The sequence below is a fragment of the Danio aesculapii genome, chromosome 2 (assembly GCF_903798145.1).
Source record: "Danio aesculapii chromosome 2, fDanAes4.1, whole genome shotgun sequence".
Classification (NCBI taxonomy): Eukaryota; Metazoa; Chordata; class Actinopteri; order Cypriniformes; family Danionidae; genus Danio; species Danio aesculapii.
In genome coordinates, this window is record NC_079436.1 from 48,396,224 (window position 1) to 48,421,469 (window position 25,246).

A 25,246-nucleotide genomic window follows, 5' to 3' on the forward strand; every position below is an offset into this window, starting at 1 on the left:
TGTATGGAACATACTTTTCCAAGGGCCGAGTAGTACGTTTAAATTCAAATGCAGTACCTATGGAGTAGTAGGCGGTTTCAGACTCAGCCATAGTGCTGTGCATGAAAATTAATGTTTACTGGGTCAGTATAACTACTGTAGGGAATCTGATAGTGACAAATGTCTCATTTTACTAGTGAAAAAAATTGTTTAACAATGTTGTTAATGACAAATGACAAGCATATGTGTCAAACATAATAATTCAACTTCAGAATTACGAACAGTACTATTCTGATACTTTTCTGGTACCATCACTTTACTGTAAATTAACAACCAGGACAAATTTAAAGTCTGTTCAAGTCCACCATTCAAAGTCTAATCAAAATGTGTTTTAATCAACAGTAGAGCTTCACACATAGACCAAATATTGTTATTGTTGTTTTACCATGTTTGAGAATTAACAGTAATAATAGCCTACTGATATTAACCTTTATTCTACATCTACAGAATTGTGAAAAAATTGTGATCTTGATAAAAAAAAAAAAAAAAAAAGTGATTCTCGTTTTAGCCAGAATCCTGCAGCCATAGTGCAATTCAGCATACATATTAAATGATTTATAAGGGATTGTGTGACACTGAAGATTTTAAATATTCAGCATAGCCAAAAACAATAAACTGATTTTCAAATATATTTAAATAGAAATTAGTTACCAGAAAATGAAACACTTTGAAACAGTATTATTTATTATTATCGCTTTCCTGTATTTTCTTGGTGTGCATAAAACTCTATTTCTCATGTGCTCTTGTCATATTTTTTTTGCCATGTCTGCAACAATGGCTATTTTATCATTATAAAATTTAATTATTAAATACACAATTAAAAAACCACAAAAATTATGATTTTTAATGTTAATATATGATAAATATTCAAAAATTGGTGACACTTCAGAATAAAACTATAGCTCAAAAGCAAAATGTAAATTTCTGTATTACAAGTCACACTAATAGTAAATATGCTGTGTTCTGCAGCCAAACTGGGGCATATTTAATCAAATAATATGCAATATAATTACATTATTTGAGTATTTTTAACTATTATTTTTTGCTGCTATTAATTAAAAAATTATGACTTCATAATCTACTCTCATACCTGAGTAAATACTGATACTGCATCTGCTGTAGCTGATACATATTTAGAGCGTTAATCTCCTGTTGCCTCTTCATCCTCTCTTGATCTGCATCTCCCTATATTGAACCAAACACACAAATCAAAACTGTTCAGATGCCAAACAACATTGGGAAGTCATTTAGAGATTTGAAAAGTGAGCATCTTCATATTACCAGTATGGGAGGTAGTGGAGGGCCAGGTGTAAAGGGCACTCGTCCCCACAACTTAATCATTTCGCCCAGAGGCTGGAACGTCTCGTCACATCCTCGCTTCACCTGCAGGGTCATGGTGAAATAGCCCGCCTGAAACCACTCAGACATCTCCTGATTATTAAATGGTCCTTTGAAAAGACAGACAGACAGACTGGGGTCACTGAACGCAACTATATTGAGCTGCACGGTAACCTTTAACATTTTCTGAAGTTTAGCAAACGTCATCACTAGAAAAGGCCAAAGCCACATGCCAAGGATGAAGTTGTAATGAATTCAGTAATTTGTAGTGGAGTACTTGAAAAAAGTAACTCCTTAGCTGTAGGTTTAAAGTAATAATCCTTAGAATTATGTAAAAACAAATAGTAGTCAACATTTAAAGAGGATCAAAAAGCTTTTAAACCAAATGTGAACAACTTCAATGGTTGACAACTGTATATATACACACATTTCACAGTCACACATTCAGCTTGTGCATTTATGCAAAATAAATGGAGATTAAGCTTAAAATTAAATAAAAGCACTTGAAAGTAAGTGCTGGGAGACGGCGGCAAAATAAAAGTTTGTTTTACATGTGTGTTATACAAATATATTATGCATCAGGGCTCGAAATTTGCGATGGTTTTGGTCGCATATGCGCCCAAAATTTTATCTATGCGACCTCAAAATATATTTGGGAGCATGTGCGCGAGCGCATAAAATTGATGTCATGCAACCAGTTTTCACAGCAGAATATTCACCACATGCGCGGAAGCAATTAGGAGGCATTGACATATTAAGCATCTTTGCACCTAAAAGCACCAAACGCAGAGCTCAGGAACGGTTTAAAACAGTTGACATGTCAACTTGCTGCAGTAAACCAAGCCCGCAATGCCTGCCCTGCCTTCAAGCTCTTCTTATTGCTCCACTGCGCAAGAACGGACTTGGATTGGTTAATATCAGTTGCCAATCACTCAGTTCCGATGACAGGGAGCTACAGCTGCGAAAATGTAGAGGTCTCGATATGAGAGAATGAAAACACTGACAGATTTAGTTTCAGAAACCACCTAAAGTTACAAATAATGGCACATCTGATTAGTGATCATGTAATGAATGTCAATCCAGCATTTACACTTTTCGAAGAGTGGATAAAAGACTTCCAGTGGTTAAAGTCCGCTATGAAAATGACTAAAGCATTCACAGTAAAGCCGGTGGGACGGAGTTTACAGGTAACAGTGTTTGCCATTGAATCTACACATTAAGCATGAGATGTTCTAACGTTATTTAATCCTCATTTAATCATCACAATGCTGTCAGTTGTGCGACTAACACCGCGTTCACAAGAGCATGAATTCACTGAGATGAAACTAATATTGCAGCTCATGAAAAGACCATTATTGCTATTAAGATGACGTATGCAAATAATAAGTTATATGTCAATGTCATCTGTACAATATTAGACACCACCCATGAGAACACAGCACAGCTATTATTGTTAATTCAGTTCATCTCATTCACATCAAGCAAGGCTGGTGAGCACATGCAGATTTTTGTTTATTTGTTAGTTAAGTGATTAGAGTGTTAATATATAATAGAATCTGTTAATATAAAACCTGTAGTAATGGTGCTCATAATTTTTGGTGGGTGTGACAAAATTTTGTCTGGTGCGCCTAAATTTTTGAAGTTAGGAGCACCAGTGCTACCAAGAAGAAAGGTTAATTTCGAGCCCCGAGTATACGTAATATGTATATTTACACATAATATGTATATGTACACATACAAAAAATATACTGCTCAGAAAAATAAAGGGAACACATTGAGTTACATTGTGTTGTTTAAAAGTTCCCTTTATTTTTTTGAGCAGTATATATTTACATAATGTAAATAGAATTATCATGTACATCGTTTCTCAAACATGTGCATGCATCTGTGTATTTACATATACAAAATAAATATACACATTACAAACACATACATTACTCAAATGCAAACCTTTATTTTGAATGTGATTATATAACACTACTTAAAAAAACATTGTTAAATCTGTATACATTAATATATTTAATCAATTAAATAAAATCACAAACTTCTTTTTAAACAATAAACCAAGATACAATTATTTCTCTAGGACCACGACACGAAGAACGGAAAAAGGACTTTGCACCTTTAAAAATCACAAGAATTATGTCCATTTTATAATATTAAAATTCAAAATAAATGCTAAATTATTTTTAATTACCTAGTTTTATAACAATATCATTAAATTTTAATTGCATTTTTGAATAAATGCAACTTTGGTGAGCATAAGATATTTCTTAGTGACATTTAAAAGTCCTACTGACATTAAACCTTTGAAAACATCAAGTTTAGTTAGTTTGAATCCTGATTTGCATACCTTGGATTTCCCCCTGTGGATCTTTGTAAAACCATTTGAATGCAGCCTCATGCGTGATTGGAAGAGCTGATGGTTTGGGACCAATTTTAGAGGCCAAACGCTCATCATCTACACCACCATCCTGGAGGTACGCCACCATTTTCTCAGCTTCCTGTTTCAGGAAAACAAAACCCAAAAAGGATATGAATTTCACCAACTGTTCAAACATTCAATCTTCCAGCAGAAAAACAATGTGGCTCAGAGACCTTAAAGTGCATTTAGCAGGATTTTGTACCTATAATTTAGACACCAACTTAAAGTGGAGTGTTCCTTTAAGTTGGTGTCTAAATTATAGGTACAGAATACAGATGAATCATAAGATCATTTTACAACTTCCTTAGAGTTAAAGTTGAGTGTTACCATTTTTAATCCATTTAGTCAATTCCTGGGTCTGGTGGGAGCACTTTTAGCTTAGCATAATTCATTGAATTGGATTAAATCGTTAGCAACTTGCTCAAAAAAAATAACCAAAGAATTTTGATAATTTTGCCATGTTAAGTTTGACTCTCTTATAGTTACATCAAAGACTTGACATTAACACCCGCCAACCTGCCAAATACGGGTAGATTTCAGCTGTAGCGGATTAGATAGCAACTTCCACTAGCCACTTCAGCTGGTTGAAATGAATTTTAAATTGCTAGTGCTGGCTCATCACTAAAGATTAGAATTTTAGTTTATGATCATTTGTCAATATGCCTGTAAATGTGCTCGTTGAATAAGGAAACAGCACGATTTATGACTTTGTGTGAGCAAAAGAAAGCAGGTGAATAAACGAATGAGAGAATCATGCGCACGGTGAGACAGACAATCCTCACTTACTGACGAGGGCTTTAGTGTCGCGCACATCACATCATTGTATTTTAAAAGCCAGCGTGCTCTCGTTTCCTAGCGTGAAGCAACCATGTCTGGAAACTCAACTGGTGCAATCGGTTCTCTTTGAAATAGACCGGAAAAAAGAGCTTTGTAAGCAGCAGCGGTTGCCGCTTTCGCTTTAACCATTCTTTAAACAGATTATTAATGAGCCTAATGTTAACTGTGATCATGCGCATGATCATCCTTTCATTCTCACACATGGTATGTTTTTCACCCGTTTTCTTTTGCTTACAGTTATTTTTGTTAATGGTTTAAGCCGCCTTTCCACTGCACTCGACATTTGGACATAACTGTCGGAATACGCCGCCTTGTGGCAGTCGCACAGAATTTTCAGTGTTGTCGTGCACCATGGGAGAGAAGCTGATTCTCGTGGTGTCTGAAATAAAGTGCAAAAAGAGCCTTTATTCTCCGTGCATTCACCATGGTTGAATGAATGAATAAATGAATACTAGAAAATGCTAAAAAGCAAAAATTTTGCAAGGAATGTGAAAACCAAAAAATGATATATTTTTATTACTCATTTATGAATAGAAATGTTTTTTTTAATATAGACTTTTTCTGATAAAAAAAAAAAAAAAAAAACTCCTATTTCTCATCTTGTGCGCACGGACTGCTTGGACAACAGTGCAATACATCACATTCGGTTGGCCGGTCGCATTCAGTCTAGTCGCAGGAGTTATTCAGAAAATATTTCAACGTATCCGCAGCACAAATCAGATGCAAATTTTCCACATACGGAGATGATCAGCTCCCGGACTACTCTCCATCGCAAATGAATGACTTCCGGTCTGTCGTTTGTCGTATGCAGTGGAAAGGTGGCTTTAGATATCACCCTTTGCAATAATCGCTTTAATAGGAGATTAACTCTCCATCTCTATCGTTAACTGGTGATCTGGGACATTTAGAGAGGACAGACTACTGTGTTTTAGTTTTAGATACATAAGAATTATTTTTTTAATTGGTCAATTGTTTTTTTAAAAACCTATTTGTTGAACAAAACATGTTTGCATACAGCTATTTTTGCTTGTTTTGACACATTTAAAATTTGTGGCAAGAAATAATGAGTTTGGTGTGGCCAAAAAAAATAGCTTAAGAGTAAATCTTTAGTTTTGAGCCCTGAAAAGTCATGTGAAATAAAACCAAATCGCAATGCCTCACTATGAAACCACAGGCCATTTGCCTATGCTTATTGAGCAAGGTTCAACGAGGTGGCATGTGGACTAGGCTTGGGCGGTAATATGGTAAACCGTATGCGTGTATATCTGGTATGTTTATGTGTGTGTGTGAATGAGAGAGAGCGTGATGCTGTGTGTCGCTTGGTGCTTTCTATGTGTGTGTGTGTGTGTGAGAATGAGAGAGAGAGAGAGAGAGAGAGATGCTGTGCGTCGCTTGGTGCTGTCTTGTCTGTGTGTGTGTGTGTGTGTGTGTGTGTGTGTCTGTGTGTGTGTGTGTGTGTGTGTGTGTGTGTGAATGAGAGAGAGCGTCCCGTGCAGATCTCTAATACGAACAAGACAAACCTAGAGTCGCATATACAGTATTCAGTTTCTGAATGGTTTAGGCACAAGCCAACAGTTTGGTGACACTGTCTGAGCCTTACATCATATATTTTTTATTATGCACCGTAATACCGGACACCGAGGGAAAAGAGGGAGGAGGTTTGACGGTATCAAAATTTGTTTACCGCCCAAACTTATTATGGACATAATACAACATTTAAATCAAGTAATTTTAACATGCCAAAGTCAAATTTATGCATATAAAATATATTTTCCCAACAACAAAATTGTGGCTAGTGAAAATGGCAAGTGGCTAGTAATGTTGAAAAAGAACTAGCCACAGTGACTGGTGATCAAAAAAGTTGACAGAAGTTAACCGATTTTCAGGCATTGCGTAATATTGTTGCATCTGCTGCAGTCATTTTACAGCAGCAAAATTCCTTAATTATTATGCTGAAATTAAAGTTCCATATCGATGAAGAAAATGGCAACTAAATAAAACATCAAAAACACTTTGATCATTTTTGAGCAAGATGCTAATGGTCTAATCTGATTCAATGATCTATGCTAAGCTAGGCTAAAAGTGCTCCTGCCAGAGATTGGATGAAAGGATTCAAAAATGGTAAAACTCTAAGGGACTTGAATGAGCCTATTTTTTAAAAAAGTGGATTTAAATATTCGGCTGCAACTGTACAGTAAACAGCTGTTCAGACCTGCTCAAAGTGCTTGAGTCCCTCATCCTCATCCAAGTCCGATGGCAGGGCAGAGGGTCGGCTGATAGGACCCACAATGCCCGTGGAGTGTGGCAGAGCAGGAGGAACAGACACTGGCATAGGCTTGACCTGCTGGGATTGAGTGGGCACTGACTTAACAGGCAGAACTGAAGGTGCTGGGACCGGAAGATCTGAAAACAGAAACAGGTTTAACTAGACATACCCTCTCTTTCCATAAATATCAACATACAGCTTTGTTTATATACATAAAGATCTGCATACAAATGCATTTGCATCTGTTTTTCTCATGTGGTTTTTACCTGGGAGTGTGTTTGTGACATGCGGTACGGAAATGGCATCCACAATGCTGTTTGATAGGGTTGCGTGTAGTGCTGCTTTACTCAGTTCAGGTCTGATTTCTGGTAATGTTGTTCTCTCTGACGTTCTCTCCTTATCTTCAGCTTTTTCTGGGTGTACAGGCTGAATGGGTGCAGGGGTGGTGGCCTTGGGAGGCGTTACCACTGCTGAAAATGGTACCGTAACTGGCGATGGCTCTTCTGATTTACTGCTTTCTGTAAAGCAAAAAAATAAACTTTGATTAAAAATGATGACAATGAAGACAAAAGGGGCTGTTAAAACACAAACTGAAGACTTCAAACAGGAAAATCTGCACTACTGTTCAAAAGTAACTGGCATTAATAACCTTGTTTGTAATTTTATTGAGGATGTTCACACAAACATTTTAATTAAATAATTTGAATGAACAATTCGTTATCATAGTTCCCAAAATTAATAACTGCTTTCAGCATGGATGATATTAAGAAATGTTTCTTGAGCAGCACATCATCATATTAGAATGATTTCTGAGGGATCTTATGACTCTGACTTGAGTAATGATGCTGAGAAGTTCAGCTTTGCATCATGAAAATAAATGAAAACTGAAAATATATATAAAATATCTAACAAATTGCATTTTGAGCAAACTAATCTTATTATATTATTATTATATTATTATATTATTATATTAAACTAATATATTTATATTATCTTAAATTATCTTAAATTAAAAAAATATATATCTTACTTCCTAGTAAGCTACTAAACAACTGATAAGTGTTTATTTGAAGATTTAAAGTAGCCTATAAGAAACCATACTTCCTTCTCACCTCCATTTCGATCACTTTCATGCCTAGTATTTGTTTCAGTATCTTTGGTTTGTTCAGTTTCACTGTCATCCTTTTCTGCATATTCGTCATTCTCCTCCAATGGCCGGAAGTCCAGCTCCGCCTCTTCCAGGATCGGCTCCTTAGTAGCTTTCTAATTGAACAATCATCAAAATTCACATTTATTTACACAGGCTTCCTTACTGACTACCCAAAAACATAGAATAATTGATCAAAGCTCAGCCACTCACTTCCAGCGCCCTCACCTTAAGTGAGAGGAAGGCCCCTGAGGAGTCAAACGTCCCCGTCTCCTCCTCTGCATCTTCCAGACACCATTCTGGTAAACTGTCTCTCTCCTCCTCTAGGCTCCCGCTGCCCGACCGAGGCCTACGGTAACCACTGCGCTCCTCATCCCCAAAACCGAAGCGTCGACGTTGATCTGGGTGTTCCCGCCACCCTGCTGATCGTGGACCATCTGGAAATAAAGAAATTACAGTAACACTTTACAATAAGGTTGCATTAGTAAAAGTTAACACACTTACTAACATAAACAATGAACAAATAAAATTTATTACAGTATTTGTTCGTCTTTGTAAACGTTAATGGAAAAAAGTTCATTGTTTACGTTAATTCACATTGCATGACTAATGTTAACAAGCATGGATTTAGATTTTAATAATGAATTAGTACATGGTGTACAAGTATGGTTCATTATTAGTTCATGTTAGTAAATACATTAGGTCTGCACATGTGCAAGTTAAATATACCAGTCCATACCTGGACTTGGAGGACACCATCGTTCATTTTCCCGACGAGCGCCTGCAAGCCTCCATCCATTATCATCCTCCTCTCCGTTCAGCTCGTCTCGAGTCGTGCGCCAGTTGTCACACTCTGCATGAATGAACTTTCGGGCACTCACTGCACCAGGGTCCTCATAGTTTGCCCTTACTTTTGGAAAATAAATAAGTGACGTTATAAATTTGAAGCATTTAAGGCAGACTCAAGAAACCCATGCATGTTCAAAAGTTTGAGGTCAGGAAGTTTCATCTTAAGGGCCCTATCATACACCAAGCGCAATAAGGCACAAGATGTGTATGGCGCGATTTGTTGCTATTTTCAGACCAGAGCTACAGTTATTTTCACGTTTTGCGCTACCTTGTTTAAATAGCAAATCCATTTGCATAATTTTGTAGACTCGTGGATGTGCTAGTCTGAAAAGCAGGTGTGTTATGGCGCATTATTGGTGCATTGTTATTTTGAGGCAACTAAAATAGACTGCGCCATTGAACAACTCTGCACTGATCTAAAGTCCAGTGCAGAGTTTGTTAGTTATGCGCTTACGTGGATCCAAACTTTTTTTTCAGTTTATTCATGACAATTTGCATTAGTATTAGGCTTGTGCCGGTATTCGGTAATGCGATAAATCACGGTAATGAATATGCACGATATTGTTATCGCGGGCACTTCAAAATACTGTGAAAAATAATAGATTCGAATTTATATTCTTAGACCGCGCCTTAGCTTATTTTCCATCAACCGCTTGAAGAAACACTGCGTATATGCTGCGCAGAACTGATGCGCACTCTGATGTAAACAATCCCCACATGTAGAAGCCTTGTGTGCAGGCAGTGCGCGCCGCCGCTGCCACCGCACTATAATCCACACACGCAGGGGCGGACTCTCCATCTGGCAGACCGGGCACTTTCCCGGTGGGCCGACGTACTTTTTGGGCCGGGCTGATCATCGTCTTATGATCTGATCGGCCCATAAAAGGCTTAGCAGCCTATCGTTTTTTTCTGCCTTATTGATTGACGCTGCTGTGATCTGTGACTCTCTGAAAGTAGATGCTTTTTTTCCCGGACAGACAGACCGGGCCGGTCCATGTGACACTCTGCAGCCCATTGGCTCTTTTCGGTATTGACATTGGGCTGGCCCAATCACAAACTCCTATTTTGGACTCCGTGTGAGCGTGCGTCGTCTGTGTGTATTTGTCAAAATAGTCGAGAGTCAGAGAGAAGAAACGCAAGGGAGGCGCAGAGAATTCGCGGGAAATACACCGGCGTTTCATTTAGCGATTCTGAAAAGTTCTCTGTTCATTCTAGTACACGGCTAAAAACGCAAATCACGTGAGCACACACTCTCTGCCCAGAGCTGCAGCCACTAGTTCAGCGGGTGAGCATAAACCCCAGGTGAGAGTATAGTGCATGTCAGACAGTTCATCTGCTGGATGATCTCATCTCACTATAGTTGTTAAACGTGATATTGAATTCATCTTGTTGTCTCTATCTAACAATTCTTATGTCTTTTGAATCACTTGTTCTCAGTTAACTGTTTTGGCTGAGTGCAAAGATAAGCTAATATATTAATTTATGTAACCACATACACTGATTCTGCACATTGACTGATTGCTTACCTTTATCGTTTAAATTTAATGTACGTTATACTGTTATAATGGCCATTATTGGTTATTAAAACTGATATTCTGCAAAAGATCAAATATCAAAATGAAACAAATTTGACTTATATCATGTTTTCATTGTTTAGATAGTGAAACAGCAAGCAGGATGAGGTGAAAGAGGTTAAAATGTAACACTGTTCCCTTTGAAGATTTCCCATGCATTAGCAGGCAGTTTTTGTTATGTTTATTATTGAATATAGGCTGAGTGAATAGTGTATTGAATAAGCTAAATTGACTGTAGTGTATGAGTGTGTGTGAATGAGTGTGTATGGGTGATTTCCAATATTGGGTTGTGGCTGGAAAGGCATCTGCTGCATAAAACATGCTGGAATAGTTGGCAGTTCATTCCACGATTGCTGATCGAAGACGGTTTCCCTTTGCACATTCACTTTGATATAATTGCTCAAGTTTACTTTTATATTGTGTATTGTTTTATTTATATTTATTTGTATTTAAATGTTTGAAGTACTTTTAGTTAATTAAAAAGTTATTAAAGTTACTAAGTTGACGAAACTGAAGTTTGTGTTTTTTTACCTGTTTCTCTAGTAAAATTAAAATATCGTGATAATACCGTATACCATGATAAAAGCTCAATCAATTAATCGCAGCATGAAAATGTGATACCGGCACATGCCTAATTAGTATATTATTATTAGTAGTAGTAGTATTTATTATATGCATATTTATATTTGTTTTAATAAAAACAAGTTTAGATTTGTCCACCTGTTGGGTTTGGGAGACGTATGCAGCACCATACGGGGCATAAGAATAAGAAGTGTGTTTGGATACAACTCAAGCTTTTATTTTACCACACTTCGTTATTATTATTTATTAATTTGCTGGAAATTAGAACTGCATTTAGTTAATTATTTAATCAAAGCACAGCATTTATTTTAAATACAAATATTTTGTAACCATATTAAGTGAATAATTTTAATATAGATGAATGATGCACACCTGCTAAATAACAAAATTTCTTCTAAAAAATACCAAAAAAAAAAAAAAAAGGCTGACCCCAGACTTCTGAACACTCTTTGCTAAATCTGTGAGCAAAAAGTAGGCCTTACTGTGATTGAGTGGAAAATGGGCTGGTGCTCCATCTACAGACAGACAAAATTTGTTAAGTGCTGACATTCAATGTGATAGGACATCACATGGCACACTTCTGAGGGTAGAGTGCCACATTTTAATCCCACAGCTACCCATAAACAAACAACAACATGTCAAAGCGAAATGCTGATTTTCTCAGCAGAAAACGCTCATGTTTCTCATCATCTCAAACACTTGAAACTGTATATGAGCATTACTCTTTCCACTCTACCATACTAACCTGGATCTTTTCGACCTGGCTTTTCAAACCTTCTGTCTCCCCTAGGCAGGAAAGAAGAAGTGTTAAACAGGTAACCTGAAACAAACATGTAGGTGGTGGGGAATTCCCAATACACTTAATTTGTTCTTTCTCACAGTTTATATTTGATAAATATCCAGCTCGCAAAAAAGCATTTCTTCCAGCAGTTCACTGCATATACTGAGATATCAATCAACACCCCACTGTATGTAGTAATGACTGCTTAAAGACAGCAACCCAGTACCTCTCCTCCCAACTCTGGGAGCGATGCATCTCTCTCCCTCCACGACCGAAACCTCCTTCCACATCATCAAAACTTCTTTGGTAAAACCCATCTCCTCTGCCTCTCCCTGTCAAGCAAATGAAAGCAAAATACACAAGTCTAACCTTTGCTCTCCTAGCAGTACATGAGAAATAGTGTGTGCACCGAGACGATAACAACATAGGAAGGAAAATGTTATACAAGCTAAAAAAAAAGTGTGCACTCTGCTCTGGTTTAACAGAAAGTGCAGCGGTTCCGCTTAAAGAAACATTTTAAGAAACTGCACAAGTTTTGGAAAAGAAAAAAGGAAAGTGTGTGGTTGCAACGCAGCTCACCTCGTCCTCGTGAAGAACTTCGACCTCTGGGTGCCCCTGCCACCGTCCCTCCACCCCTTCCTGTCAGACGAAGAACTGCTGCACTGTTTACAGACATGGAGAAATTTCTCTGCGGAGAGATTCACACACATGCACAGTAACGTAAGGGCCACTTCATACCATGCTGGAGGTTTGGGTAGCGTGACAGCGAGACGGCAAGTGGGTGTATATTCCTTATCGATTTTGACCACAGAATGATGGCAAAAACAAGAAAATTACATCACATGCAAATTAACAGAAGCCACAACACTGAATATGTAGGCACAGCTTCTTCCTTTTTTTACCAAATTCAGTTTCGTAGAAAACAGAGATGGTGGAGGAAGCACATCAGACGTTCCGGTATACATGAATGAATAAGAATTAGGGCTGCACAATATGTCGTTTCAGCATCGATATCGCAATCTGTGAATCTGTAATAGTCACATCACAGGATCTGCAATGTTGAATTGCTATAAGGAATGCCCCAATCAAAAATTTTGGAGCTGATACTGAGTACTGATACCTTGTCATGGTGATCGGCCGATACAGTACTAAATCTGATTCTTCAAGCTTTATACAACTTTTCCATTGCATAAGCACAATTACCCTTTACGTATGGGATCTTGCCTTACCTAAGATAATAAATTAAGGATGTTGCATAGATGTAATGGTAGGAGCAGCATTACAAAAAAGATAAAAAGTTTTTAAAAATGGTAAGAAAAATGACTAAATGCAATTTGGAAACGTTGCTCATGTGTTGTAGTGCTGCTGATGAATAAGCCGGGTGAGCACGAGCATCTTACTCTGCTTGTAAACTCGTAAACAAACACTTGCGATTGGTTCATGAGATCGGCCAGATCAACGAGTACCGATCGAGTCGTTAAATGTCAATATCGGGCGATACTGATCTCGGGCCGATTGATTGGAGCATCAATAGTTGCTATTGTAATATCCAGAAAACACATTACAGAGTGTTATTTGTGGAGTCAATGCAAAGTTTACCCTAGTAAAGTAAAAGATTTTCTTTAGATTTTGTAGACCTGTGACTAAGTTAATAAAATAAACAAATTTAAATCAAGAAATTCCAATGTTTAGAGATTTGGCAAAGATTAATTGTTTTTAATTTTTTTATACAATGAAGACTACAGTGTTATCTTACATTTGCTTAATATAGAATTCCAGTTCTTCAATACTGTTAGACGCCACAGAAAACCCACAGACATTTTTTTTTCATCTTTGTCCTGTTGTATTCATCTATGATTGTTAATGTTTTATACAGATCTACTCCATACAAAATAATCCTAATCAATTTAAAATTATGAATTCTTTTTAAGTAGTTATTTAGGTCGTCTTGTGTGTAATTATACTGATAATGGCATATATTCCAAAACAAAATATCCATATAAAATGTCAGTTTTTCCAACATCAAGCAGCTCTACTGAAAAATCTAACATTGCAATATTTAGTTTTACTGCAGTATATATTGCAATTTGAATATAATTTCACAAGATGACTGAAATAGCTCTATTTGGAAATATTTCATTAATTTAGATCAGCTGGGATGAACAAGTCTTTTTCTATGCAGTGCATCTGCATAAATTATGATAAATTACAAGCAAAAATAAATAAATAAATAAACAGTGCTTTATGGTTTTAAAGAGAGCCTAACAGTATTTATGGAATGAAATTGAATAATTAAATGTAAAATAACATGGTCATCATTGTATGAATAATAAATAAATGAATAATAAATAAATGAATATATATATATATATATATATATATATATATATATATATATATATATATATATATATATATATATATAATTTAATAATATCTTTATATTATATAATATTTATCTTATATATAAATATCTTATTATATATTTATATATAATATTTAATATCCTTAAAAAAAATAATCTAATCCTGCGATGCAACTATTGCAGATACACAGATTGCAATATCGATGCTCAAACGATATATTGTTCAGCCCTATTTTAAAGCCCTAATAAGAATACATGTTCAATTCATAAATAGGTCCATTCTCACCTGTTCCTCCTCTGTAAAAGGGACTAATGCCAATGGTGGCAGGGGCTCCTCTTGTAAAATAGGTAGAAATTCCTTATCATGAAGATCTACCGGAATCTAAAAAAGATCAGAAACATCTTAAACTTGTTGTAAATGTAAACAACACTATATGCTTTAAAAACAATTATCAGCATTAGAAGATTAGCAGAGCTTCCAAATATGACAATCAAATTAAAACCGGCATCCTTACCATGTTATCCTTTACATAAAGTGCTAGCATCTCTTCTCTCCCGTAGCGATAGTCTGCAAGTTTATACTTTGGCAATGCGGGCGAGAGCGGAGGGGAGGCCACACTGCTGCTGCCCACCCCACCAGCCAGAGCACGGAGCCTGATACACAGCCAAGAGAAAACATGCTACGTCACCAAATCATACAAGTACACACTAAAACAAATACTTTTCCTTTAAAAAATAAAATAATACTACTAATAATAATATTATATACTTAATACTTTAAAAAAATAATAAAATTATAAACAAAGTCTTATACAAATTAATAAGCTTGTATTTTTGTTAAAGCTTTTACCCCTGCTTAATGAATGAACTGTTTATTTAATAAAGGTGTGATGGTGCATTCTATGTACAGATCAGTTAATCAAAAATACAGTGAAACAAAACAAACTGTAATAATTATATAACTGACTCAAAGAGGAGACGTCACATTAAAGGCATCCAAATTAATGATTTAAAGCTTATTAAATGCAAGTTGTGCATTTAATATTTAAATGTAATACTTAAATGCACATTATTAATATTTCATTGCCAATCAGCATAACAGAAACATTAATTAATTCCCACATACAAATTTAAAAAAATTATTTAAATCATATATATATATATATATATATATATATATATATATATATATATATATATATATATATATATATATATATATATATATATATATATATAACAACATTCCAAAAATTGGTAATGGTGCTTCCCACAGGTTTGAAAAATATGTAATAATATTTCTAATTTTTATTTTTAACTATATTTTTTATTTATTTTTGACACTGTTGTACACCTTTTCTTTTTAACAGGTTAAATTTATTTTTAAAAAGGTGGTTGAAATAAGAAATCCACTATTTCTCTTACTTTTATGCTATTTAGGAGCCATGTGCACCCACTGAGAGGTAAAGGCTGCTCTCTCTCTATAAATAGTTGCTTTATTGGCATGATATTTTGTACAGGACCGCCAAAGCATTTGATGTGTATAAAGTATGCAACATAGTAACATCTTTAAATTAATAAAATATACCGCAAATGAGAAATAAATCACAGAATAAAAATGTATAAAAATAGACAATATTGCTAAAAAGTATAATAATTACAATAATAAAGTGTAGACTTAAATAAGGCAAATTAGTTGATTAACCATTTTTAATGGTATACAAATATTTTGCAGTCAGTATAGATGTTATTTTGTTCTTTCCGAGTATATAGTTGAGTTTATCTGAGTCGTTTATTAAATAATTAATCATTGAATGTTTCTTTCTGTGCGCACGCAGTCAACTGCAAAATGGTAATGCAAAAATGCATACTAATAATGGCAACTTTAGAAAGCAAAAGCCGAATCTTGGATATTTAGGAGATACAGAAACCCCGGCCGGATGCATTTTGGCACGCCTCTGTGTGTTGATTTTTTTTAGGCTATATAATCTATAATTATAGTAAATTACATTTTATGCATGTCATAATTTCTTGGCATGCATGCCTAATATGTGAAACAATAATACAAATTTCACCACTTTCAATCGTATGTAATATTTGCACAGGAAATATAGATACAACATTCAACCCGTAATATCCAATACCTTGATGAACAAGATAAATGAAACTTCAATCTAATAGAAAAATCAGCTTGGGTTATTTTCTCTGTATGACAGCCTGGTACATGACACAGGTTTATGTTTCATTTTGCACAATGCCTCAGCTTTCAATAACATCCAAGACAGTGTACATTCATGACGTTTCATTATTCAAAATGCCTAAATAAAAGCTGAAGTAGACTAATAATAATTCAGCAACAACACTCACCATTCTGGCCCGAAGTTGAGTGTCTGGGTTTCCGCCATTTTCCTTGAAAGTCTAAATAAAGAAAAACAATACAATTAACAAACAATAAATAAAACAACTTAAAATAGTAATCTAGAAAATGCTTTCAGAGAAGTTAGTCCTGTATATAAATATGGAAAATGGCACATTTGTTTTACATGTGTAATATTTTGAAATGCAACAGTACATAAATGTGCAAAGATGCATAGTAAACTATAACAAGCATCAGAACAAAAGGATTTACACATATTTTAAAGTGTACAGTTCAATCAATGGTGTCTGACACATGAAAAATGTATATTGTGGCCACAAATGATCTAATTTCCAGTGCTCTACTGTGCTACTATTTGAAAATTAGACTGCTGACATGAAAATATAGTTGTATATATTTATCTGTATGTACACTGACGAGACCAGGCTGTGCCAGGCTGGGCTCCAGATTAACTAATTTAGCTAATCTGTTGGGCTGCTCCATAAATGATATCGCAATTATGATGTGAGGCCTGTGTGATTATATGACAGCAAAAGTGATTTTATGACAGCAGATATGATTACAAAAAAAACAGAGAGTAGCAGTACTCAGCACAAGGTCAGCAGAATCTGTATCAGTAGCTACGTTTCCATCCACCTATTTTTATGCATATTTTGGAGATGCACATAAAAAAACGGTTTATGGAAACGCCAAGATGCAAAAAAAAGTTTTTAAAAATGTGCAAAAAAAGCATATGTGCATAACTGAGTGGGATAAACTTTATTCGATAAGAACAAATGCTTAAACTACGATGGAAACAATTTAACCAAACAAATTCCAGTTTGAACATTAAAAAAAGTCATGTGATGTTGTTATAAGAGATCATGTGATGATAAAAATGTGTGTGAATGGACAAACCAGCAGGCTGAGCATTTTGTAAAACATCTGAAATGTTGTTTGGGTCATTCTAAAACACCTTACTGTTTCAGTATTAGTGTTATTCTATTATTGATGACCTCCAGAATCAAGAGTGTCTGTGCTCCTCATCTTACGCGTTTAAACGCCACCGCGCGTTCATTGCATGTCAGGATTGCTTTCTGAGGCGCAATTAATTTATTAAATGAAGATAAGACTCACGCAGCTTCTCCCAAAGCAACAAATTCCATTTTTCTGTTGAAATTTGGCGCCATATAATCAGGAAGTGACTATCTTGTTCTCTTTGACTCGTTGGATGGAAACGCTGCTTTGTTCACACATCTTTTATGCAATAATCCAGGTTTGCGAACAATGTTAATTCGCATTTTTGAATGGAAACATAGCTAGTGTGTGATCCAGGATTGTATAATCTATAAATAAAACGTGTTGCTGTGAAATCTGTTAATACAATATGCATGTGCCTATTATAATCAATAAACATCAAGCAATAAACATGAACCAATGAGCAAACAAACTCAATATTAGAAGCGATTTCTTCACTTGATTCAACATGAAGCATGTCACGGTGAGTTCTTAATTAAGTAGCTACCTCATGCATTCACGTTTTTACATAAAGTTACTTTAAAGTTGGTATGCATGTACCAGAGCTGCATGACATTGGAAAAAACTGATATTGTAATATTTTGTTTTTCTGCAATACAGTGTGAATGTAATTTCATGAGATGATTTAAATAACTATTATAATTTCATTAATAAACTAATGTAAAGTTTACAAAGCTGAATTTGTATGCGCCATCAGAACTTCCTCTTATCTACCGATTGCATGATGTTACACTTGTGTTACATTTTCACAGTTTTACAACGACAGAACGCGTCAGCTTGATTTTTGACTTGTGACTGATCGCACTTTTACCCTAAGGTGGAAACTCCCAGAAGATCTCATCTCAAAATGGAAATTTAAAGTCGTGGGGGAAAAAATTGTAAATTTTCAATTAATGAACAATGTCAAGATCGGAACACCACCACGTCTATTTCAAGCCAGAAAAAACCCCGATTACAGGTATTGTCATTTCTGTGCCTCATCCTCTCTTCTGGAAGTTTTTGCTATTTTGATTATGTTTAAGATAAATCAACTGAAACACATTTGAACAGTCGTTATTCATGAATTTAGGGAGTGTCTCAAAGGTTTTACAGAAGATTGGATTTACGCGTTTCAAACCTCAACAGCAGACAATTATAAAAACCATTATTTACAGCCATAAAGAGCTTATTTCTGTGTTTTGCTCAATGTAGCACATTAAAAAAAGGTGCATGATGCCACTGGCAGCAGCGGTATGGCAGTCTGACACATTCATATTACTACACTGTCTTTCATCCGGCCAAGAGATGTGATACAAATAGAGATGTGATACAAATTGAGATGTGGTACAAATTGCATGTGTAAATGTCCCGGTTTGTCTAGACAAAATGTTTAATTATAAATGCATGTAATTGTGTGTTTATTTATTATTTTATTTAGTTTGAAAATAAAGTATAAAGTGCACAATTATTTTAAAATAAGATTGTCTGTGCACTACAAATACAGAAATCTTAGCTTAGAGCCCTGCATACTAACGCATCAGCGCATTTTATTAATATCTCCCTCATTCTAAGTGAACTGCACACACGATACAGCAATTATTTCCCCTTTTTACTAATCTATGTCTATATGTTGTAATAGCATATGCCTTGCTGCAGTTAAATCAAAACAAATACATTTAATTTGGTCACAATTTACTCAAGAAGAATAAATTCTTAATCTAATTTAACTAAAATAATTGAACAAATTAATAAATTGTGAATAAGTGATTTAATAAAACATGAATTTGTATTTTCCATTTACATGCGCAGGGCTACACAGCAATGTAAATAACTAAAAATCTTTATCTGCTTCAATAATTATTGAATATTGAATATTATTAATTTAATTATTCACAAACAGAGTATGAAAACAGAGTAGAGTATGAAAGTTCATGACATTTAAACTACAGTTACGCTTCCACAGTGAAGAAGAGGATATGAGATAAAGATCTAGCACGCAAAATGAACTGCACTGCTGCATCTCAAGGTGTCTTAAACTGTGTTTATTTCTACTTTTCTAGACATCCCCCTAGATTTCAACTGCAGACAGTCATATCAAATACTCGCTTGTGAACAAAACAGAGCTATGGATCAAATTCCTTAAAGTGACAGCCTCTGCTTTTATAAATTAAACTACCCAAGAACCACATATGATAAAGTTAACACCTCAACAGGCATGCACAACATTTTATTCAGCTTTACAATCTAGGGATGTAATGATTATAGATTTTGGCTGTACGATTATAGTCTGCGGAATAATCACGGTTGTCACGATTATTATGCATTCCTTAATTTCAAAACACCACAAGTTTAGAAAAATCACATGAAAACTCCTTATATTTTATTGCTGTTTTTATTGCTTTATTGCTGCTCAGTAACCAATTAATAGAGGAAATAATAATAATAAAAAAAATAAACAATAGTTCATTTCTCTATTTGGACTTAAAATTAAGTGAATTTTTTGGGGGGGGGTGGGGGGGGGGGGGGGGCTTTTAAACATATATAATAATTTTAAACTGAAAATAAAATGACACAACAAAATAAATAAAGATAAAAATAAATAATTTGACTAATGTCATTCTAAGCTACAAATTAGCTAAGTATTTCCCTTTTAAAGAGAACAAACGCAGTCAAAGGCTGCTGAACCTCTATTTACATAATATTACACAATTGTTTAGTTTTTATTTTTATTTTTTATTTTTTTATTTTGGAGTAAAATTGTGTATATTGCATACAAAGTATAAAGCTGACCAGTCAGTTCTTGTCGCGGCATTCCTTCAACTACGTGGAAAGTGTGAGCATGTCGCGCTGCTCGCAGACCGCATGCGCGTTGCTCCCAATATGCGTGCACTAGCCGCACACCTCCATTGGAAATAATAAACTTGGCCATGCAAAAGATGCGATATGTGAACAGCCTCAGCTATAGTTAATCCAGCATGTGTGCGTATTAGCCTCAGTGTACAAGCTCAGAACTTTAAACTAGCACACAGATAGCGGAACTTTGTCAAGTTGCAGCATTTTTTTCGGTGCAAAAATGCGGTGCTGAGAAGCCTTTAGGATTAATTAACCATGATGAATTAAAGCACGGCAAGAGTGTGTGGGTGTTTCCCAGTGTTGGGTTGCAGCTGGAGGGGTATCCGCTGCGTAAAACATGTGCTGGATAAGTTTGCGGGTTATTCCACTGTGGCGACCCCTGACTAATAAAGGGACTAAGCCAAAAAGAAAATGAATGAATGAATAAAAGCACAGTTAATAGTAAAATCAGTTGCATTCCTATTACAATCTCAGGTATTAGACCTAGACTATATTGGAAAAAACTGATATTGCATTATTTTATTGCTCTGCGACACACATTTTGATTTTGAGCATAACTTTAACAGATCTATTTGGAAAGAATGAATCATTTTAGGATATTTTTGGGTAATAATAGGATGATTTTGTAGTGGAGTGCATCCGCATAAAATGTGATAGACCAAATCACAAGCAATGATAAAAGCAGTAAAGCAAAGTACAAATGAAATAAATGCTGCTTCAGGGTTTCTGCACGTTTCATTATGTCAAATTTAAGATATTTTAAAACCTTTTTAAGACGATTATAAATTAAATGTTATGGAGCTAAACACTAAAGATTTGCTCTAGTGGAAAATATTTTTACTTGCCCAATCAAAAAATAAATAAATAGTAAAAAAAAAAAAAACAAGTAAACTCGAGTTGTATGCATGCATGTTTTCCAACATAACCTTTCAATATTTAAAAAAAATTGACAAGTTTTAAAAACTATAATAAATGTTTTCACAACAGTCTGTCCAGGTCAGTGTCCTCACCAAGTAGCTATAAACACAACTTTTAACAAATGTTATTGTAAGAAATCAAACTAATAATTCATTAAACTTTTTAAAAAGGTTTTATTGAGACGAATTGTTGGTGATCTGAGTGTGTGTGTATCTGTTCAATGGGCTCCATGCACAACTAGAATTTTAAAGCCAACGATAAACCTCCAGTGAAAGCTTAATGTGACGATTTTCAATTTTACAAGGTTTTTACAGCATCGATGTTGTTGTTGTAATGTAATAATAATAAATCCCGTTAAATAGACGTAAGCCTTCATTTAGTTGTTCAAGAGTAAAACGAGATGAAAGACCATTGTAACCACTACCGCCGTCAGTAGCAACAGGCTAGTGCAGAAATTCCATTGAAAATACAGGGGTAAAATAAACTGCCTGATTTTAAAGACATCACAGGGGGAAATGGAATTTAATGCAGTTCTTCTTATCTGCTCTGAGAACCACTTAATATTGTATATCTAACAGGCTGTGAAGATCGCGGATTTTTGAAAGAAATCAGATCTTAAACATGAGAATTTTGTAATGGAAAACAGTTCAACCAGAAGTGTGGCAGAAAATTAAAAGTCTGTGTGCATATAGACCATTGGTTAGCGCTACATGAACGTAGAAAAATTAAGATCTTTTTAAAGATCTAAAACACAATATTTCAGTAAAAGTAAAACTTTAAGGCCTAAATTTGTATTTTTGAAAGTAAAGACATTAGGACCCCGCAGACACCCTGTTTGTTTTTTGTTCAGTATTCAGGCTGGGCTGAAAAACGATATTATATCAAATTGTGATAAAAATTTGTCAATAACAATGATAAGCTCTGGACTTTTTTACTCTATATTGATTAAGAGCCAATCACACAGCAGAGATACTGTTCATAGCTACACACTGTTCATAGCTAATACAACCTATATATAATGTTCATAGTACATCCATCTGTAAATATTACCATAGTTTTTCTATAACTGCACTTTATAACTTATACCTGTATCCTGCACTTGCTGCTATTGCACTGCTGGTTAGACCTAAACTGCATTTCGTTGCCTTGTACTTGTACATGTACATGTGTAATGACAATAAAGTTGAATCTAATCTAATCTAAGATGTGCAACAATGGGAATCAGATGTGCTCCAACATTAGGCACGTTCAAATCAAGACTGAAAACACATCTGCTTAGCTGTGCCTTTACTGAATGAGCACTGTGCTACATCCAACAGATCGCACTAATATGTTTTTCTCTTCTTTTTCAGTGTTTTATAACCTGTTATAACACATTTAATCTTTTTTAATCACTTTTATTCATTTTTTTTTCGTATACTTGTCTGTTTTATTCCCAGTTTATGTAAAGCACTTTGAATTGCCACTGTGTAAGAAATGAGCTATTTAAATAAACTTACCTTGCTTAAAAGTGTGTTGATATTAGAAATGTACCGAATGTAATGGCTAGTACACACCTGAAACTTGTCTATAGCACTTGTTCACTGCAGCTCTTATAGTTGTGTAAATTGCTTTTTTGTCCTCATTTGTAAGTCGCTTTGGATAAAAGCGTCTGCTAAATGACTAAATGTAAATGTAGTCAATTTATCGCCCGAAAATATGTTATACCATTTAATGGACCCTCTAATTTTTGTGGCTTCAATCATTGTTGGGGTACTCTTAAATATGGAATCATTAACAACTTATATCGAAATATATATTATTATAGTTCAATATGGAAAATAAATAGTGCATTTTTGCCACATCGCCCAGCCCTAATTCAGGCACACAAATTGAATAATTAAATGTAAAATTAACAACACTATATAATATTCGTCGCATATATATACTGTTCATAAATACAATTAATAATTCTTTAAGTTACTAAAATGTTAACTTCTTGTGCATGAATGGCTTGAAATGCATACACAGTCACAGGTCTTAAAATACATGCAATAATTAATTTGTTTTGGTAACTTTATGGTTGATCTTTGCAATTATTCCACGATCAGGTGTGATTTTAAATCCTACTCAACAATAATCCTGACTCGACACTGCATATCCTGCGATGAGACAATTGCGATTGACAACATTGCAATATCAATCCTGAAACCATATATTGTGAAGCCCTATGAGGTACAATAATAAACAGAGAAACAAGTAAACCAGCATATATTCAACATATTTTAGAGGTGACCCCCATTCGTCTGGTACCTCACTATACACCCCTTACTGTGACAAGAGCTATTTTAAGAACTCTCCCAAATAGGAAGGGCGTTCTTAGACATCTGTGCAACCCACGGCTTCCCTTGCCCACCATGCAGTACTAAACTACCTTCTTTTGAACTTGATTTGAACTGATCACACATTCATAATAGTCAAATACTGTCGCAAGATCTCAGGAGACCTGCCAAACCAGGTCCGTTTAACCTCAGGGGGAAAACAAGAAAGCTTACGACTTTATTTTAGGTCTAATATTGTCTAAATTTAGTGTGCACGGTCACAATGAGATGATGACATAAGCTCTATGCAAAACAAACAGGAGTGACTTGCTGACTTGCTGGGATTTAAACCACGTGTACAACTCAATGAAGCAATATGATCTAGATTACGCTCGCTTCCTACAAAACTGACCAATTATGTTTTACATTAAAAATGTGGATCTTGATAGATCTATCTGATATAAATCTACTAGATCACACTAGGTCCTCAAAAGCCATGTTTAGCACAGGTATTTGTTTAAAACCAGTCAGGGCGGAAAATTCAACAGCTGAACACAAAACAAAGTCAATAAAGCTAGTTTAGCTTCAAAACAGATGGTCAACAGACTGCATCTTCCTGAGCAGTTAACATAAATCACCATAGCTTGGCATTTTGAGGATTAAAACAGCATAAAATTAGAAATTCCCACATAAATTCAATTATTAATTTTAGCCTTTAGAAGACTTCACAGAAGGTCAGACTAACAAGGAAAACTGTCAATATAAGACGAGACTTGATCAATAAAGAAGGCTTGTATATAACATCACGTGTAACTGATCTCAATGTGAATTTATCGTGTTTTTATTTGCACAAACCTCAAGAGCAAACAGAGATAAATGTCACTTTAATATTCCAAAGATCACTATCCAGTCAGTCCATGCCTTCATACACCCTGCAAGCACTGCAGTCCACAATCAAACGTTTAGATCAAGACACACAAACAAATTGTTTTTAAGCATGTTTAGATGTTTAAAGCACGATTGAATCGTTAACTATACATGTCATGTAAACGGCTATAAGGATGAAACATACTAGCCTGGCTATCGCTGTGCATTTAACTTTCTGACTCCCAACTCCTGCTAACTTTAAAATTAGGCCACGCAACGCCACGAAGTGGGCGAACTGACAAATATTCCAGAAATAAATACTAGCACAATCGCTAACTAAATACACATCGTTCGGCGAGCGAAGTTAATGTATGAGTGAGTTGACACGAGTTTTAATCCTTGCGGCCTGTGCTTAGTTTTAGCCACACCACGCTGCGCTACAGCTGCCTTACTATGGCTGATAGCATCATCACCGGCAGGCCGGTCAAATCGAGTCCGGCGCCTCAAGGCCTAACAACCATGCGGGCTGGATTAGCGACGCTCCGCTAGGTCGTGGCGGGTCTATAACACTGAGATATAGCGTAGGAATAGCTACGTTTTATTTTAGTGCAAAACCGTGTACGCCGGGCCCGCTGTCTTACCTCTGCTTTTACTGACAGTGCTGAGTTTGTGTGCGAGTGGCGTCTCTCGTTTCGTATCCACAAGATGGCTGAACGTGGGTCACATGACAAC

General features: G+C 35.3%; 1 protein-coding gene across 5 annotated transcripts in view; it reads right to left on the reverse strand.

Moving 5' to 3' along the window:
• gigyf2 (GRB10 interacting GYF protein 2) overlaps positions 1–25,246 on the reverse strand; it is a 54,808-nt gene extending 29,562 nt beyond the window's left edge. For 3 of the 5 annotated variants that reach the window (XM_056481387.1, XM_056481379.1, XM_056481371.1), the window contains exons 1-16: positions 25,156–25,246; positions 16,571–16,621; positions 14,719–14,857; positions 14,490–14,585; positions 12,418–12,526; positions 12,065–12,170; positions 11,803–11,843; positions 11,540–11,572; positions 8,792–8,962; positions 8,266–8,489; positions 8,018–8,168; positions 7,172–7,423; positions 6,852–7,042; positions 3,731–3,881; positions 1,321–1,487; positions 1,130–1,224 (exon numbers count right to left, since the gene is read on the reverse strand). In XM_056481387.1, coding sequence (XP_056337362.1) covers positions 1,130–1,224; positions 1,321–1,487; positions 3,731–3,881; positions 6,852–7,042; positions 7,172–7,423; positions 8,018–8,168; positions 8,266–8,489; positions 8,792–8,962; positions 11,540–11,572; positions 11,803–11,843; positions 12,065–12,170; positions 12,418–12,526; positions 14,490–14,585; positions 14,719–14,857; positions 16,571–16,608 — 1,964 coding nt within the window. In that variant the 5' untranslated portion in view covers positions 16,609–16,621; positions 25,156–25,246. The remainder of the gene's footprint in view (positions 1–1,129; positions 1,225–1,320; positions 1,488–3,730; positions 3,882–6,851; positions 7,043–7,171; positions 7,424–8,017; positions 8,169–8,265; positions 8,490–8,791; positions 8,963–11,539; positions 11,573–11,802; positions 11,844–12,064; positions 12,171–12,417; positions 12,527–14,489; positions 14,586–14,718; positions 14,858–16,570; positions 16,622–25,155) is intronic. The other 2 variants (XM_056481405.1, XM_056481396.1) reach the window with 1 other exon arrangement.